At 44.9% G+C, this 17,873-nt stretch overlaps 1 protein-coding gene across 1 annotated transcript in view; it reads right to left on the bottom strand.

Moving 5' to 3' along the window:
• Positions 1-970: 970 nt before the first annotated feature.
• LOC139272644 (uncharacterized protein C2orf73-like) overlaps positions 971-17,873 on the bottom strand; it is a 74,107-nt gene continuing 57,204 nt past the window's right edge. Inside the window, exons 4-5 of the mRNA XM_070888720.1 lie at positions 11,065-11,177; positions 971-1,450 (exon numbers count right to left, since the gene is read on the bottom strand). Coding sequence (XP_070744821.1) covers positions 1,139-1,450; positions 11,065-11,177 — 425 coding nt within the window. The 3' untranslated portion in view covers positions 971-1,138. The remainder of the gene's footprint in view (positions 1,451-11,064; positions 11,178-17,873) is intronic.

The following is a 17,873-nucleotide window of genomic DNA, read 5'->3' as shown; positions in this document are numbered from 1 at the left end:
CACCTGTAAAGCTGGCACTGGGCGTTAAGTGTGGAATCTGTCTAGAGGGAAGAATGGTGTCTCTATTTTAACTCCCGACCCCCACCCTCCCTGTTCTCATTGTGTGCAAGGAGCTAAAATTGGGACTTATATTTCCAATCTATAGTAGTGCACCCCAGCAAATGTGAAGTAGTATCATAAGGCAGAAATATTAAAAGAATTATTAAAATGTATTTTTTTTTAAATACTGTAATTCCATTTGCTGCATTTCAGCTGTACACAGTTAAAAGTTATATTATTGTTTTGTTTGAAATACAAACAGGGAAAAGTTTTTAAATAAATTTATTACAATTGAACAATACTTTTGTTTTTAAAAAAACTTTGAATGTATATTTAATCACAAACAATAATATAACTTTTAACTGTGTACAGCTGAAATGCAGCAAATGGAATTACAGTATTTAAATATATTTTAATTAATTCTTGCTTTTAATATTTCTGCCTTATACTACTTCACATTTGCTGGGGTGGACTACTGTAGATTGGAACAATTTTCCACCATCTGTAAATTTAAAATTCATACAGAAATGCAATAGGTAGGCCAGCCTTATTGTTATTGTCAGTGCCTGTCCTTTGCTGGTTTGGACAGAACAAAATCAGCAGCAACGGTGTTTGCAAAAATGAGTGGAAAAATTACAATTTAAATCTAAGCCAGAATTTATGAATGCTTTGTACTACTGATAGAATGCCAATCTAGCACTTAAAGGAGCACAGGACCATTATCAGAATTGCAGTGGCAACAATGCTCAAATAACTGCAGAAGCAGGCTCATGCAGCTGTACAGTAACAAGGTATTCTGACACTGAAATTAACAGGTTTATACACAGTTCAGAAAAACTTCATTTTTGGGGTAATAATGATGGCTATAAAGATCAAACTACTGAACAGCTGTGTCATTTGAAAAAGGCTGTATTTTTATTTTTAAGTGCTGACTGGTATCAGTTTGTGTTTTGCGGTATTGTTACTGACTGAAACACGTGAACAATTAATCTGAGACACTGTTGGAGATGATAGCATACCATTGCATCTAACAGTTGTACCAACGTGGCTTCATTTTTGTCTTGTGGTTGACGAGAGATCTAGAGCAACTTGCTGCCGCTCAGAGTCCAATATGTACACTATCTGCCTGTGAACGAAAGCTGTTTTGTCCTTCAGCAGGAATTCTGGGATAAACCTTGGCAGCTTCCTCCAGGTCTGGTTTTGATAAGCAAGTTCCAGAACACAGCAGCTGTTGAGAATTCGTTGAGCTGGGCTTGGGTGAGGCCAATATGTTTTCCCCCAAATTTCCTCTCTCTTTTTTTAACTGGTCAAGTGAATGTGACCCTCCAGTAACCAGGAATGTTTCTTCTCCTCTGGGAGCTATCTTTCCACTCTGTGGGTTGATCTGTGTGCGCACAAAGGCTCCATGACGCTAGAAAGGGAAACAAATTCTGCTTTAACAAGCGGAACACAAGCATCTTGTGGATGCAGCTGTAGGCTGAGTTCATTTATTAGCTCAAGTGCTGGCACTCACTTGCTTCTTCCACTCCACTGACCATAGCTCAGTTATCTACAGGCAGCAGATAATGGATATTCTGTCAGTTCAACTTATTCATGAAATTAAACAATGGAAAGTTTGGAATGAAGAACTTGGTTCTGAAATGACTAAAAGAAAAGCAGTCTTATTTTGTTACAATTTGAACCCATTTGCCATTTATTACTCAAATGCATGTGACTAGAATATTACACTGTGTGTGATGGCTTCAATTAGATTTCAACATCTTACAGCATGGGTTCCCATGGATACTATTTCACACTTAAATTTATGGACTGACAGATTTATAGCTGAATTTTGATCACCTTTCTTTGTGCATATCACATGAGCAGAAATTAAAATGCATTTGTTAGAAAAGAGGCAACCTGTTCCTGGCTCTCTTCTAGTGCAGCTTGGATGTACACGAGTGTGTGTAACTGGTTCTCTGGTTTTCCCTCCCTCCCGAGAAGCACGTCACCTTGGCTTGGTATGGTTGAACTTGTATTTTACCACTTTGCTGGAAACATGCTATACTTCTGATACATCCTCACTAAACAGTATAAATGCACACAAGGCCCATACTTGAGAGAAGGTCACTCTGTGACCAGTTACCTTTATTACCAAGACCTCAAGTGATGAAGGTGGGTGGAGCTTCCTTTTTTATACCTGAATGTCCAGGTTAGGAGTGTCTCCCACAAGTTCACACCTTGTGGTCAATGTTCAAGGTGTACAACTTAGGTCAGCTTATACATGGGTTACAATGATAGCTGAATACATGACAACTTCCATACTGCAGAGAGATGTTCAGAAGTTTTCTGTTGTAGCCATATTTTTATCCATCAACTATGAAGGCAGCACTGCACATTAATGCTGTTTATCATCCCAGATTATAGACTCTCCCTTCTCCTTCATAATCCCAGCGAGCTGATCTTTTGCAAAGTTTTATATTTCGTGTCAGATATTTCCTTGCATTCAACATCGCTCGGTACTCCCATAGGTGGACTTTGCATCCTCCCTTAATGATTCGTGTGTGTCTTTACTTGGCCAATATTTAGATAAATGCAAGAGTCGAACAAATAACTCCCATCATTGGACTCTGCCTTAACTGGAATATATCACACGCTGCCACTTCATTTGTAGGCAGAACAATATAGATTGCAACTTGGGCTACCGACCACTTAGCAAATGTATTCAACACGAAACAAGTAAATGAGCAGTACTCAGTACAAACAGTATCTTTACAGTCATTACAATCGCTACCAATTTCAAAACATATTAACAAATATACCTTGAGCTAACACCAACATTAAACTGGCCGTTGAAACAAATTTTATTACTTTTCAAATGACTATCTACTACCATAGAGTCCTCCTACTACCTGTAACTGTGTACTGCTGAAGGCTCCAGAACACTGTCTTGATGCAATGCTTCCCAAAATTCCTTTGATGATCTCCCAGAACAAAGACAAATTAATACCTATATCGAAACCTATAGCTCTTATAACTAGATTAGGTGGTAATTTACAGATGGCTCTCAGCTGCCAAATGAAAAGGCACAGGAGCAGCCCCAAAGGATGTTCGTATTTGAATTGAATGGCTTGACCCACTGATCTATATTAATGACTTGGAAGAAGGGACCGAGTGCAACGTAGCCAAGTTTTCCGACGGTACAAAAAAAAGAGGAGGAAAAGCAATGCGTGAAGAGGACACAAAAAATCTGCAAAGGATATAGACAGGCTAAGTGAGTGGGCAAACATTTGGCAGATGGAGTACAATGTTGGAAAGTGTGAGGTTATGCACTTTAGCAGGAAAATAAAAATCAAAGAGCAAGCTATTATTTAAATGGCGAAAGACCTGGGGGTACTTGTGCATGAAACACAAAAGGATAGTATGCAGGTATAGCAAGTGACCAGGGAGGCCAATGGAATCTTGGCCTTTATTGCAAAGAGGATGAAGTATAAAAGCAGAGAAGTCTTGCTACAGTTATACAGGGTATTGGTGAGGCCACACCAGGAATACTGCGTGGAGTTTTGGTTTCCATATTTACGAAAGGATATACTTGCCTTGGAGGCAGTTCAGAGAAGGTTCACTAGGTTGACTCCGGAGATGAGGGAGTTGACTTATGGAGGAACGGTTGAGTAGGTTGGGCCTGTGGTGGAGATTAGAGATCGTAAGGGGAAAAAGTCACGGTGGGCGTAGTTTATAGGCCCCCAAATAATAACTTCACGGTGGGGCGGACAATAATCAAGGGAATAATGGAGGCATGTGAAAAAGGAACGGCAGTAATCATGGGGGATTTTAACCTACATATCGATTGGTCAAATCAAATCGCATGGGGTAGCCTTGAGGAGGAATTCATAGAATGCATGCAGGATTGTTTCTTAGAACAGTATGTTACAGAACCTACAAGGGAGCAAGCTATCTTAGATCTGGTCCTGTGTAATGAGACAGGAATAATAAACGATCCCCTCGTAAAAGATCCTCTCGGAATGAGTGATCACAGTATGGTTGAATTTGTAATACAGATTGAGGGTGGGGAAGTAGAGTCTGAAACGAGCGTACTATGCTTAAACAAATGGGACTACAGTGGGATGAGAGCAGAGTTGGCTAAAGTAGACTAGGAACACAGACTTAATGGTGGCACAATTGAGGAACAGTGGAGGACTTTTAAGGAGCTCTTTCATAATGCTCAACAAAAATATATTCCAGTGAAAAAGAAGGGTGGTAAGAGAAGGGATAGCCAGCTGTGGATAACCAAGGAAATAAAGGAGGAGAGTATCAAATTAAAAACCAATACGTATAAGGTGGCCAAGGTTGGTGGGAAACTAGAGGATTGGGAAAATTTTAAAACGACAGAAAAGAATGACTAAAAGCAATAAAGAAAGGAAAGATAGATTACGAAAGTAAACTTGCGCAAAACATAAAAACAGATAGTAAAAGCTTTTACCAAAACATAAAATGGAAAAAAGAGTGACTAAAGTAAATGTTGGTCCCTTAGATGATGAGAAGGGGGATTTAATAATGGGAAATGTGGAAATGGCTGAGACCTTAAACAATTATTTTGCTTCGGTCTTCACAGTGGAAGACACAAAAACCACGCCAAAAATTGCTGGTCACGGGAATGTGGGAAGGGAGGACCTTGAGACAATCACTATCACCAAGGGGGTAGTGCTGGACAGGCTAATGGGACTCAAGGTAGACAAGTCCCCTGGTCCTGATGAAATGCATCCCAGGGTATTAAAAGAGATGGCAGAAGTTATAGCAGATGCATTCGTTATAATCTACCAAAATTCTCTGGACTCTGGGGAGGTACCATTGGATTGGAAAGCAGCTAATGTAATACCTGTGTTTAAAAAAGGGGGCAGACAAAAGGCAGGTTAGTTTAACATCTGTAGTGGGGAAAATGCTTGAAGCTATCATTAAGGAAGAAATAGCAGGACATCTAGATAGGAATCGTGCAATCAAGCAGACACAACATGGATTCATGAAGGGGAAATCATATTTAACTAATTTACTGGAATTCTTTGATATAACAAGCATGGTGGATAGAGGTGTACCGATGGATGTGGTATATTTAGATTTCCAAAAGGCATTCGATAAGGTGCCACACAAAAGGTTACTGCAGAAGATAAAGATTCGCGGAGTCAGAGGAAATGTATTAGCATGGAGAGAGAATTGGCTGGCTAACAGAAAGCAGAGAGTCGGGATAAATGGGTCCTTTTCAGGTTGGAAATCGGTGGTTAGTGGTGTGCCACAGGGATTGGTGCGCCACACGGATCGGTGCTGGGACCACAACTGTTTACAATATACATAGATGACCTGGAAGAGGGGACAGAGTGTAGTGTGACAAAATTTGCAGATGACACAAAGATTAGTGGGAAAGCGGGTTGTGTAGAGGACACAGAGAGGCTGCAAAGAGATTTAGATAGGTTAAGCGAATGGGCTAAGGTTTGGCAGATGGAATACAATGTCGGAAAATGTGAGGTCATCCACCTTGGGGAAAAAAAAAAAAATACTAAAAAGGGAATATTATTTGAAAGGGGAGAAATTACAACATGCTGCGGTGCAGAGGGACCTGGGGGTCCTTGTGCATGAATCCCAAAAAGTTAGTTTGCAGGTAATCAGGAAGGTGAATGGAATGTTGGCCTTCATTGCAAGAGGGATGGAGTACAAAAGCAGGGAGATCCTGCTGCAACTGTACAGGGTATTGGTGAGGCCGCAACTGGAGTACTGCGTGCAGTTTTGGTCACCTTACTTAAGGAAGAATATACTGGCTTTGGAGGGGGTACAGAGACGATTCACTAGGCTGATTCTGGAGATGAGGGAGTTACCTTATGATGATAGATTGAGTAGACTGGGTCTTTACTCGTTGGAGTTCAGAAGGATGAGGGGTGATCTTATAGAAACATTTAAAATAATGAAAGGGATAGACAAGATAGAGGCAGAGAGGTTGTCTCCACTGGTCGGGGAGACTAGAACTAGGGGGCACAGCCTCAAAATACGGGGGAGCCAATTTAAAATCGAGTCGAGAAGGAATTTCTTCTCCCAGAGGGTTGTGAATCTGTGGAATTCTCTGCCCAGGGAAGCAGTTGAGGCTAGCTCATTAAATGTATTCGAATCAGATAGATGGATTTTTAACCAATAAGGGAATTAAGGGTTATGGGGAGCGGGCAGGTAAGTGGAGCTGAGTTCACGGCCAGATCAGCCATGATCTTGAGTGTCGGAGCAGGCCTGAGGGGCTAGATGGCCTACTCCTGGTCTTATGGTCTACTCATTGGACTTATGAGAAGTGATGTTATCGAAATCTAAAAGATTATGAGGGGGCTTGACAAGGTGGATGCAGAGAGGATGTTTCCACTGATAGAGGAGACTAGAACTAGGGGGCATAATTTTAGAATAAGGGGCCACCCGTTCAAAACTGAGTTGAGGAGAAATTTCTGCTGAGGGCTGTAAATCTGTGGAATTCGCTGCCTCAGATAGCTGTGCAAGGTGGGACATTGAATAAATTTAAGAAAGAAAGTGTTTTTTTTTTTAAACGATAAGGGAATAAGGGGTTATGGGGAGCGGGCGGAGAAGTGGTCCTGAGTCCACGATCGGATCAGCCATGATCGTATTAAATGGCGGAGCAGGCTAGAGGGGCCGTATGGCCTACTCCTATGTTCTTATGCTCTTATCTGTTCCAATGAATTATGTCCCTATCCAAGGACATAATCATAGGCAGTCCCTTGAAAATCGAGGAAGATTTGCTTCCACTTACTCAGAGTTCTTAAGTGACTGAATAGTCCAATAGGAGAATCACAGTCCCCGTCACAGGTGGGACAGATAGTCATTGAGGGAAAAGGTGGGTGCGACATGTTTGCCACACGCTCTTTCCACTGTCCGCGCTTGATTTCTGCCTGCTCTTGGCGGCGACGAGACTCGAAGTGCTCAGCACCCTCCCGGATGCACTTCCTCCACTGAGGGTGGTCTTTGGCCAGGGATTCCCAAGTGTCAGTGGGGATGCTGTGCTTTATCAGGGAGGCTTTGACGGTGTCCTTATAATGTTTCCGCTGCCCACCTTTGAACTCCTTCACGGCAAACGAGCCAGAGTTCAGAGCTTGCTTTGAGAGTCTTGTGTCTGGCAGGCAAACAATATGGCCTGCCCAGTGCAGCTGATCAAGTGTGGTCAGTGCTTCAATGCTGGGGATGTTGGCCTGGTCGAGGACACTAACGTTAATGAGTCTGTCCTTCCAAGGTATTTGCAGGATCTTGCAGAGACATCATTGGTGGTATTTCTCCAGCGACTTGGAGTCTACTGTACATGGTCCATGTCTGAGCCACAGAGGGGCGGGTACTACTACAACCATGTAGGCTATGAGCTTGGTGGCAGCTTTGAGGGCCTGGTCTTTGAACACTTTTCCTCAGGTGGCTGAATGCTGCACTGGCGTACTGGAGGCGGCGTTGAATCTCGTCGTCAGTGTCTGCTCTTGATAAGAGGTTCCTGAAGTATGGGATGTGGTCCATGTTGTCCAGGACACGCCGTTGATCTTGATGACTGGGGGGGCAGTGCTGTGCAGTGGGGACAGGTTAGTGGAGGACCTTTGTCTTAGATGTTTAGCGTAAGGCCCATGCTTTCATACACCTCAGTAAATACGTTGATTATGACTTGGAGTTCAGCCTCTGTCGGTTCGCAGACGCCTACTGTAAGCTCAACGGCAGAGGTTGGGTGGTCTCCGACCTGGTCTGGAGACGACCAAGGTTGAACAGGTTCCCACTGGTTCTATAGTTTAGTTCCATTCCAGCGGGGAGCTTGTTGACTGAGGTGGAGCATGGCAGCGAGGAAGATTCAGAAGAGGGTTGGAGCGATGGCGCAGCCCTGCTTGACCCCGGTCCGGACGTGGATTGGGTCTGTAATGGATCCGTTGGCAAGGATCAGGGCCTGCATGTCATCGTGGAGCAGGCGGAGGATGGTGACAAACTTTTGGGGGCATCCGAAATGGAGGAGGATGCTCCATAGACCCTCGTGGTTGACAGTGCCAAAAAGACCTTTGTAAGGTCGAAGGCAGCCATGTATAATGGCTGGTGCTGTTCCCTGCATTTTTTCTTCAGCTGTCGCGCTGTAAAAATCATGTCTGTTGTGCCCCGTAGGGGATGAAATCTGCACAGAGTCCGGGAGGAGCTCCTCAGCCACAGGGAGAAGACGGTTGAGGAGGATTCTAGCAATGACTTTCCCAGTGGCTGATAACGGAGATTCCTCTGTAGTTGCCGCAGTTGGACGTGTCCCCTTTTTTTTTTTAAAAAAAGATGGTCACGATCACAGCATCTCAGATCTCCTGACATGCTGTCCTCCCTCCAGATGAGGTCATGTATTCGCGCCAACAGTGCCTCTCTGCCATACTTCAGTGCCTCAGCGGGGATTCCATCCGCTCCTGTAGCCTTGTTGTTCTTGAGCTGTCTTATGGCTTTTTCTATCTCGTACAGTGCTGGGGTTTTACTGAGATGGTGGCGGGTAGCATGCTGCGGGATGGAGTCAAGAACACTCAAGTCAAAGGCAGAGTCTCGAGTCAATGGCAGCAATCAATGCACACATATACAGGTCTTCCTGGAGTAAGCTAAACCTTTGCTTTATCTGTCATGCATCTCATTACTGTATATAACCATCTTACCATGTCATACATGACTAACTGGATATGACCTGTAACACTAAGCATACCTTACCACCAGGGGTGCACTTGCAGGAGACACTCCATACCTGTCCCACTGTGGTATATAAAGGGAGGTCTCAGGCAAGTGCAGCACTGGAGAGCTGGAATTAAAGGTGCAGGTCCTGAGTGACCTTGACTTCAGCATGTGTCTCATGTAAGTCAGCACATTAGAGTCAGGACTTAACATTGTCTAAAAGATGTATGAGATGCATTTTCTGCAACCTGCAGAAATAATTAGCAGTAACCAATTTAAATATCTTCTGTGTTGTGACCAGCAAGAAATAATTCAATGATCCAGCATGCTATATTTTTGTCATGCAGAACAATCCTCTGAACGCAGTAGATACCATTAGGTTACCAACCATCATAAAAAATGTTTTGACTTTCAGCTCTTATAATACAATAAATGAGAAACAGCATTTAACTAATGTGTCATTCATTGTTTAAAATTTAAAGCTATAGCCATAGAACCATCAAAGTTTATAGCACAGAAGACATTCATCCCATTATGTCTGCATCAGCTCTTTGCTACAGCAAATAATCATTAATCCCACTGCCTTGCTCTCTTCCCAGATTCCTGTATCTTATTCTGCTTTAAATGCTTACTTACTCATTCCTTAAAAGATGCCATGGTCTCTGCCTTAACTATTCCTTTTGACATAGCATCCATGTTCTAACAGTAATCTGTGCAAATACATTTCTTCTAACCTCGCTCCTCACTGTCTTGGGAACAATTTTAAATTGATGATCCCTCATCATTGACTCACCAACCAGTGGAAATAGTTCTTTTCCTATTCACCTTGTCAAAGCCCGATGGAATTTAAAAAGAAACCTAATTATATCCTGCCTTCTCTGCACCAAAGAATATAGTCCCAGTATCTCAAGGCTGTCCCTGCAGTATACTTTCTTATGCCTGCCATTATCCTGGTGAATCTGTGCTGTATGCCCTCTATAGCTTTGACTACTTTCTATATGGGGTGCCCAAAACTGCACATGTGGTATAATGATTACTTTGTACAAATTTATTGTAATCTCTTTGTTCTTACACTTAGCTACTTCACAAAAGGACAGTAATTGCTTTTAGGCAAGTGGCAAAGGATTAAAACATCCAGTACAGTTGTAGTGACAGGATTAATACTCTTCCTGAAAAACAGGATCACAAGAACGGAGATGATTTAACATTTTACTGAGCACAAACTCATTAAGATCAGCGTGTGGGTGATGGAAAATAATGTCCTTAATCCAAGCTGTTGAGGCTGCTCACTCAAAGTGATGACTGCGCCTTCAGCTGCCAGGCTCTGTTTTGAAATTCGCTCCCGAAACCTCTCCGCCACATTTCGTACAGTGGGGCAGCATAAGTGAAGCTTACTAGATTATTCCAGGCTGGCACCATGCCTTGGAGCACTCAAATTGAAATGTTGGTCCAAGAGAAACCGTCCCTCTTAAAAAGGGGGAACCATTTCATCTTTTTACTGATGCTGCTGGGGGACCGATCAGCTTCTCCCCAAGGTGGCTGGCAGGTGCCACATTACATCCCCCTCACACTTCCCCCAAACTAGTAGGTACCCAAGATGTGCTGATACTGGCACAAGTGCCTGCCTGTTTTTAGGAAAAAGGCCTGACTGTGAAAACAGTGTGGTGGGATCAGGCTTTCAGAACATCGGCAGCGCACGATTCCTGTTTGATCATAGTTACACCATGGAGTGGGATTGCAGATATTTGACCCAAATGTATTTTAGCTCTAATTAGGCATTGGTGCAGAAAGAAATTTAAAAACATTCCCATGCAACAGGAATGAAATTATATATTCAGCTTTAGAAAAATAAACAGTCTAGTATTAAGGAAATAGTGTTTTGCTGGCTTCAGTAGAGAAGTCAGTCGCACAATAGTAGTATTACTGTGAAACGTCAATATGTGTCTGACATTGCCAGTGTTTCTCAGAATATACAGGGATTGTCTTTAATATTTAACCTCAAGTATACAGTGTTTCATTATGGGGAGGCGGGGGTGGTAGACTCCTCTCTGCCTCCCTTTCTCCCCCCGCCACCCCCCCCACTTCCCACCCTTTCCTTACTTGTTCTTGGTTTCCCCTTTCCAGTTCTGCTCTTTTGCTCCATACTGGCTAAGATCAGCTAGTTCAACTCAGATTGGTAATTTAATCTGGGACCTTTGAGCTTTATGGCTTAGTTACACAGGAGACTGTGCATTAACCCACTTGCCACTGAAGGAGTCCATTCAAGTACATCTGAGCCAGGCATAGTCAATGAATTTCCTTTCATACAGCTTCAGTAAACACATTACTTCAATGCAGTTTGCACACATGCCTTACCTTTCCTCTGAGGGGTTCATTTGGGTACTTTCTTGCATCATATTGGTGAAGAAAAGATATACGTTCCTGATAAAGCTTTGGAGATCGTAACTCACTGGGATCCACCTGTGGAACTTGGTGACAGTTTCAAGAAATAGATAAGTTCAAAACAGAACAAAAACAAAAGACCATGTACGAGAGCCTGTTATTGTGCTAGTTACTGCAGCATGTCATCATTATGCACTTCATTTCCAATACTGTCAGCCCTAGAGTACATTTGAGCCTCAAAAATTGATCAAGATTGAAAGTATTCAGTTTACTGAAATAATAGAGCAGCAGTGTTCATTTGTGATTTTTTATGATATTTAGTATAATAGATACAAGGTTAGTATGTCATGACATAAAACCAGATCATGTCAGCTGGAGTCATGCAATCTCATGTCACTGCCGGTGCACTGAGAATTTTGTTTCATAATCATTCCAGCACCACGACGTCTATATATTATTAAACAGCGTTGGTGGTATTTCTCCAGCAATTTGAGGTGTCTACTATATATGGTCCACGTCTCAGCCATATAGGAGGGCGGGTATCACTACAGCCCTGTAGACCATAAGCTTGGTGCCAGATTGGAGGTCCTGGTCATCAGACACACTCTTCTTCAGGCGACCGAAGGCTGCATTGGACTTGGTCGTCTCCCGAGATATGGAAAGTGGTCCACGTTGTCCAAGGCCGTGCCGTGGATTTTGTTGACCGGGTGGGGGGGGGGCGGCAGTGCTGTGTGGTGGGGTCAGGTTGGTGGAGGACCTTTGTCTTACGGATGGTTAGTGTACGGCCTATGCTTTTGTACGCCTTGGTGAAGATGTTGACGATGGCTTGGAGTTCAGCCTCTGAATGTGCGCAGATGCAAGCGTCGTCACCACCAACGATATCTCTGCAAGATCCTGAAAATCCCCTGGGGAGGATCGACGCACCAACATCAGTGTTTTTGATCAGGCCCACGTCCCCAACACTGAAGTACTGGCCACACTCGACCAGCTCCGTTGGGTGGGCCACATCTTCCGCATGTCCGACACAAGACTCCCAAAGCAAGTGCTCTACACGGCCAGCGATCCCCAGGTGGGCAGAGGAAACATTCCAAGGACACCCTCAAAGCCTCCTTGATAAAGTGCAACATCCCCGACACCTGGGAATCCCTGGCGAAAGAGCATCCGGGAGGGCGCTGAGCACAGAGTCTTGTCGCCGAGAGCATGCAGAAAACAATCGCAGGCAGTGGAAGGAGCCTGCGACAAAGCAGACTCCCCACCCACCCTTTCCTCCAATGACTATTTGTCCCACCTGTGACAGAGACTGTAATTCCTGTATTGAACTGTACAGTCACCCGAGAACTCAGTAGAAGCAAATCTTCCTCGATTTTGAGGGACTGCTTATGATTGACTGAGGATATTAAAATTGGTATGTCCATCATCTTTTCATCCAAAAGTTCTACGTCAGCAATATCTGTGACCTTTACAAATTTAATTGTGTTCACATTTGGTGACACCTGCTCAGTTATGTTTATAATAGGAGTTCCCATTAATGTGACAGCTGTGATGCTGCAGTTGCTGAAGCTGACCATCAGTGTCACTGTAGAACAATACCTTTTTTGTGTTCCTCATCCTTCAATCTTGGTAAAGGTAGCCAATAGAAGTATATACAAAATTTTCTTATGTCTATTATTTTTAAAAGTTTATTTTCACAGGCCTCCAATCCGCTCCTGATTCTTCCTCCTTTTTCATCATTTGGTATCACCAGGCTTCCCACTGTGCTATGGGCCAGGCGTCTGCCTCTTCCTAGGAAAGCCACGCTGGATTTTTCTTTCTCCTCCCATGTTCAGCCATTTTAAGCATGCAGCACTATCAGACTACACTATTAAGGCACTCACTCCTACACCGCTTAGCCCATTTTTGCCCTCATCCTCGCCACTGTGTTCTGCAGCCCTTGAGCTGTTAGCCACTACCACTGCGTGGCCCTTAGCACATTCTACAATTTCTTATCCTCCCTCCTTCTGTCAACTGTGGCTCAGTGGGTAGCACGTCAACTCTGTTTCTCTCCACACAAACACAGCCTGCCTGCTGAGCACCTCCATACCCTGTTTATACTTCAGATTTCCAGCATCCATTGAATCAGAAGGTTGTGGGTTCAAGTCCCAATCCAAGGACTTGTGCACATAAATCTAGGCTGACACTCCAATACAGTCCTGAGGGAGTGCTGCACTGTTGGAGTGCGCCGTCTTTCAGATGAGACGTTAAACCGAGGCCCCGTCTACTTTCTCAGGTGGACGTAAAAGATCCCATGGCACTATTTTGAAGAGCAGGGGAGTTATCTCCGATGTCCTGGCCAATATTTATCCCTCAATCAACATAACAAAAACAGATTATCTGGTCATCATCATATTGCTGTTTGAGAGCTTGCTGTGTGAAAATTGGCTGCCACATTGCCCACATTACAACAGTGACTACACTCCAAAAGTACATCATTGGCTACAAAGTGCTTTGAGATGTCCGGTGGTCGTGAAAGGCGCTCCTTAATTCAAGTCTTTTTCTTCAAACAAGCATTTATCAGAGCTAGAAAGAGACAGACACATACATCTATACCATCTTTTTTTACATTCCTCTCCTTGCCCTTCCCATCATGCTTTTATCTTTGCTGGTTAGGCTCCAGTGTACTACCTTCTCTCCTCGAGATTTGCACTCCTCCTTCAGCCGTGGTCCACTTATTCCCTGTTCTCACATTACTCAACCTGAAGACCACACTTGGCATTCACTAGATGTGTGCAACACCACAGGAGATCAGCTGCTATATAATTTAAAAACACACAAAGCACAAGCAAGCTTGCTTTAAAACAGAAAGCACACCTTGTGGTTTAGATAATATGAGCTATGTTTTGAGATCACTTAAACCCACAATAGTGTTTCTTGTATCACATTTTGAGTTACTTATTATCCTGTGTATAATGTATATTTTTACATATTGAACTAAAGCAGATTTATATTCTGGGAATTTGTAGCTCATTTTTCTGGAATGGCATTTTTATAGAATGGCATTTTTATACAATACCAATTAAAAATGCAGTCCTGTTGCACAAGGTGTTGTGTATCTGTAAAGCATGCACTCCCATGTTCCGCCACCAGGGAGCTCATCCCCTGAAGTCCCAAGGGATCTCAGCATCCCTTGGGAGCACTGTATATAAGCCAGCCCCCAAGGTCTGTTCCTCATTCTGGAGTGTCTTATTAAAGACTGAGGTCACTGTTACTTTAACCTCCCTAACACAGATGAGGCTGCACACGAACACAATAACTGGCGATGAGGACACGAATCCAACGCAAAGATGCAGCAAACTGTGGGCATCCTGGAGAAGTTCTGAGGGTGAGGACTGCGAAGCCTATGTCGAACAGCTAGACCAGTTCTTTGTAGCCAACGAGCTGCACGGAGAAGGAAGTGCTGCAAAAAGGAGAGCGGTCCTCCTCACAGTCTGCGGGGCACCGACCTACAGCCTCATGAAGAATCTTATGGCTCTGGTGAAACCCACAGATAAGTCGTATGAGGAGCTGTGCAGACTGGTTCGGGAGCATCTTAACCCGAGGGAGAGCGTGCTGATGGCGAGGTATCGGTTCTACACGTGCCAGCGATCTGAAGGTCAGGAAGTGGCGAGCTACGTCGCCGAGCTAAGACAACTTGCAGGACAATGTGAGTTTGATGGCGACCTGGAGCAAATGCTCAGAGACTTTTTTTGTACGGTACATTGGCCACGAGACCATCCTCCAAAAACTTTTGACTGTAGAGACACCGAGCCTCAGTAAGGTCATTGCGATATCACAGGCGCTTATGTCCACCAGTGATAACACCAAACAAATCTCTCAGCACACAAGTGCTAGCAATGTTCATAAATTAACTGTGAATTGTGTTTGCGAGCAGAAATGTACAGGGCAGAACCCACGAGTCTGCAACTGCCAGCAGGCCTCAGGTGATCCAGATGACTGAGTCCCCAACAAAGGATGAATGTAAGGCAATTCACACCTTGTTGGCGTTGTGGAGGCTTCCATTCAGCCTATTCATGCCGCTCCAAAGGGTATGTTTGCAAGAGCTGTGGAACAATGGGGCACCTCCAACAAGCTTGCAAACGAGCTGCAAGCTCTGCAAAACCTGCCAATCACCAAGTGGCAGAGGAAGATCAGTCCATGGTGGATCAAAGCAATTTTGAGCCTCAGAGAGGAGGCAGATACTGAAGTACACGGGATGCACACATTTGACGAAATGTCCACCTATAATGCTAAACGTAAAATTGAATGGCTTACCCGTAGCCATGGAACTGGACACTGGCACGAGCCAATCCACCACGAGTAAAAAGATGTTTGAGACACTGTGGTGCAACAAGGCATTCAAGACCAGCCCTGAGCCCCATCCACACGAAACTGAGAACGTACACCAAAGAGCTTATCACTGTCCTGGGCAGTGCCATGGTCAAGATCACCTACGAGGACACGGTGCACAAACTGCCACTCTGGATTGTCCCGGGGGATGGCCCCACACTGCTTGGAAGGAGCTGGTTGGGCAAAGTACACTGGAACTGGGATGACATCCGAGCACTATCACTTGTCAATGAGGCCTCATGTACCCAGGTACTTTACAAATTTCCTTCCTTTTTGAGCCAGGCATTGGAAACTTTTCCGGGGTGAAGGTGCGGATCCACTTGGTCCCAGAGGCACGACCCATTCACCACAAGGCGCAAGCGGTACCTCACATGACTAGGGAGTGTGTGGAAATGGAGCTGGACAGGCTGCAATGCGAGGGTATCATCTCCTCAGTGGAATTCAGTGAGTGGGCCAGCCCGACTGTTCCAGTACTCAAAAGTGTTGGCACGGTCAGGATTTGTGGCGATTATAAAGTAACCATTAATAGTTTCTTGCTACAGGACCAATACCCGCTACCTAAGGCAGACAACCCATGTGTGACGTTGGTAGGAGGCAAGACGTTCACCAAGCTCGACCTGACTTCGGCCTACATGACACAGGAACTGGAGGAGTCTTCGAAGGGCCTCACCTGCATCAACACGCACAAGGGACTGTTCATCTACAACAGAAGCCCGTTTGGAATTCGGTCGGCTGCAGCGATCCTCCAGAGAAACATGGAGAGTCTAGTCAAGTCGGTATCACACATGGTGGTCTTTCAGGACGACATATTGGTCACGGGTCAGGACACCGCCGACCACCTACAAAACCTGGAGGTCCTCCAGCGACTGGATCGTGTAGGGCTGCGGCTGATGAGGTCGAAATGAGTCTTCATGGCAACAGAAGGGGAGTTTTTGGGGAGAAAGATCGCGGCGGATGGCATTCGGTCCACAGACGCCAAGGCAGAGGCTATCAGGAACGCGCCCAGGCCACAGAATGTCACGGAACTGCTGTCGTTCCTGGGACTCAACTATTTTAATAACTTCCTACTGGGGTTAAGTACCCTTTTAGAGTCCCAAATGTGTTATTGCGCAAAGGTGAGAACTGGGTATGGGGGAAAAAAAACCAAGTAATTTCTTCTGAGAAAGCCAGAAACATTCTATGCTCCAACAAGCTGCTTGTATTGTATAACCCGTGTAAAAGACTTGTGCTAGCATATGATGCGTGTCGTACAGAGTCGGGTGTGTATTACAACAAACGTTGCGGGGAAGTTGAAACCTGTTGCCTATGCTTCCAGGAGCTTGTCTAAGGCTGAGGGGGCCTACAGCATGATTGAGAAAGAGGCATTAGCGTGTGTGTTCGGGGTAAAGAAAATGCATCAGTACTTGTTTGGCCTCAAATTTGAGCTGGAAACCGATCACAAGCCGTTCATATCCCTGTTCGCTGAAAACAAGGGGATAAATACTAATGCCTCAGCCCACATACAAAGGTGGGCACTCGTGCTATCAGCATCCAACTATACCATCCGCCACAGGCCAGGCACCGAGAACTGTGCGGATGCTCTCAGTCGGCTACTATTGCCCACCACGAGGGGTGGAAATGGCGCAGCCTGAAAACTTGATGGTGGTGCAGCCCGCAGACTTGTTGATGGTCATGGAAGCATTTGAAAATGATAAATCACCTGTCACGGCCCGCTAGATTAGGACTTGGATCAGCCAAGATCCTCTGCTGTCCCTAGTAAAAAACTGTACTGCATGGGAGCTGGGCCAGCATCCCTGTTGAAATGCAAGAGCCAATCAAGCCATTCCAGCGGCGAAAGGACGAGCTGTCCATTCAGGCAGACTGCCTGTTGTGGGTAACCGCGTAGTGCTACCCAAAAAGGGCAGGGAGACGTTCATCTCTGATCTCCACAGGATACACCCGGGTATAGTAATGATGAAAGCAATAGCCAGATCCCACGTGTGGTGGCCCGGTATCGACTCCGACTTGGAGTCCTGTGTACGGCAATGCAGCATGTGTGCTCAGTTGAGCAACGCCCAGAGAGGCACCACTAAGTTTGTGGTCCTGGCCCTCCAGACCTCGGTAGAGAATCGGTCGACTATGCGGGCCAGTTTCTCGGTAAAATGTTCCTGGTGGTGGTGGTGGATGCTTTTTCAAAATGGATTGAATGTGAAATAATGTCGGGAAGCAGTGCCACCATTGAAAGCCTGAGGGCCATGTTTGCCACCCACTGCCTGCCTGACATACTGGTCAGTGACAATGGGCCATGTTTCACCAGTGCCGAATTTAAAGAATTCATGACCCGCAATGGGATCAAACATGTCACCTCGGTCCCGTTTAAACCAGCCTCCAATGGGCAGGCAGGGCAGGCAATACAAACCATCAAACAGAGCCTTAACGAG

This window comes from Pristiophorus japonicus, chromosome 9 (assembly GCF_044704955.1).
Source record: "Pristiophorus japonicus isolate sPriJap1 chromosome 9, sPriJap1.hap1, whole genome shotgun sequence".
Classification (NCBI taxonomy): domain Eukaryota; kingdom Metazoa; phylum Chordata; class Chondrichthyes; family Pristiophoridae; genus Pristiophorus; species Pristiophorus japonicus.
Note: the sequence above shows the minus strand (reverse complement) of the source record. Positions and strands in the feature narration are given on the sequence as shown.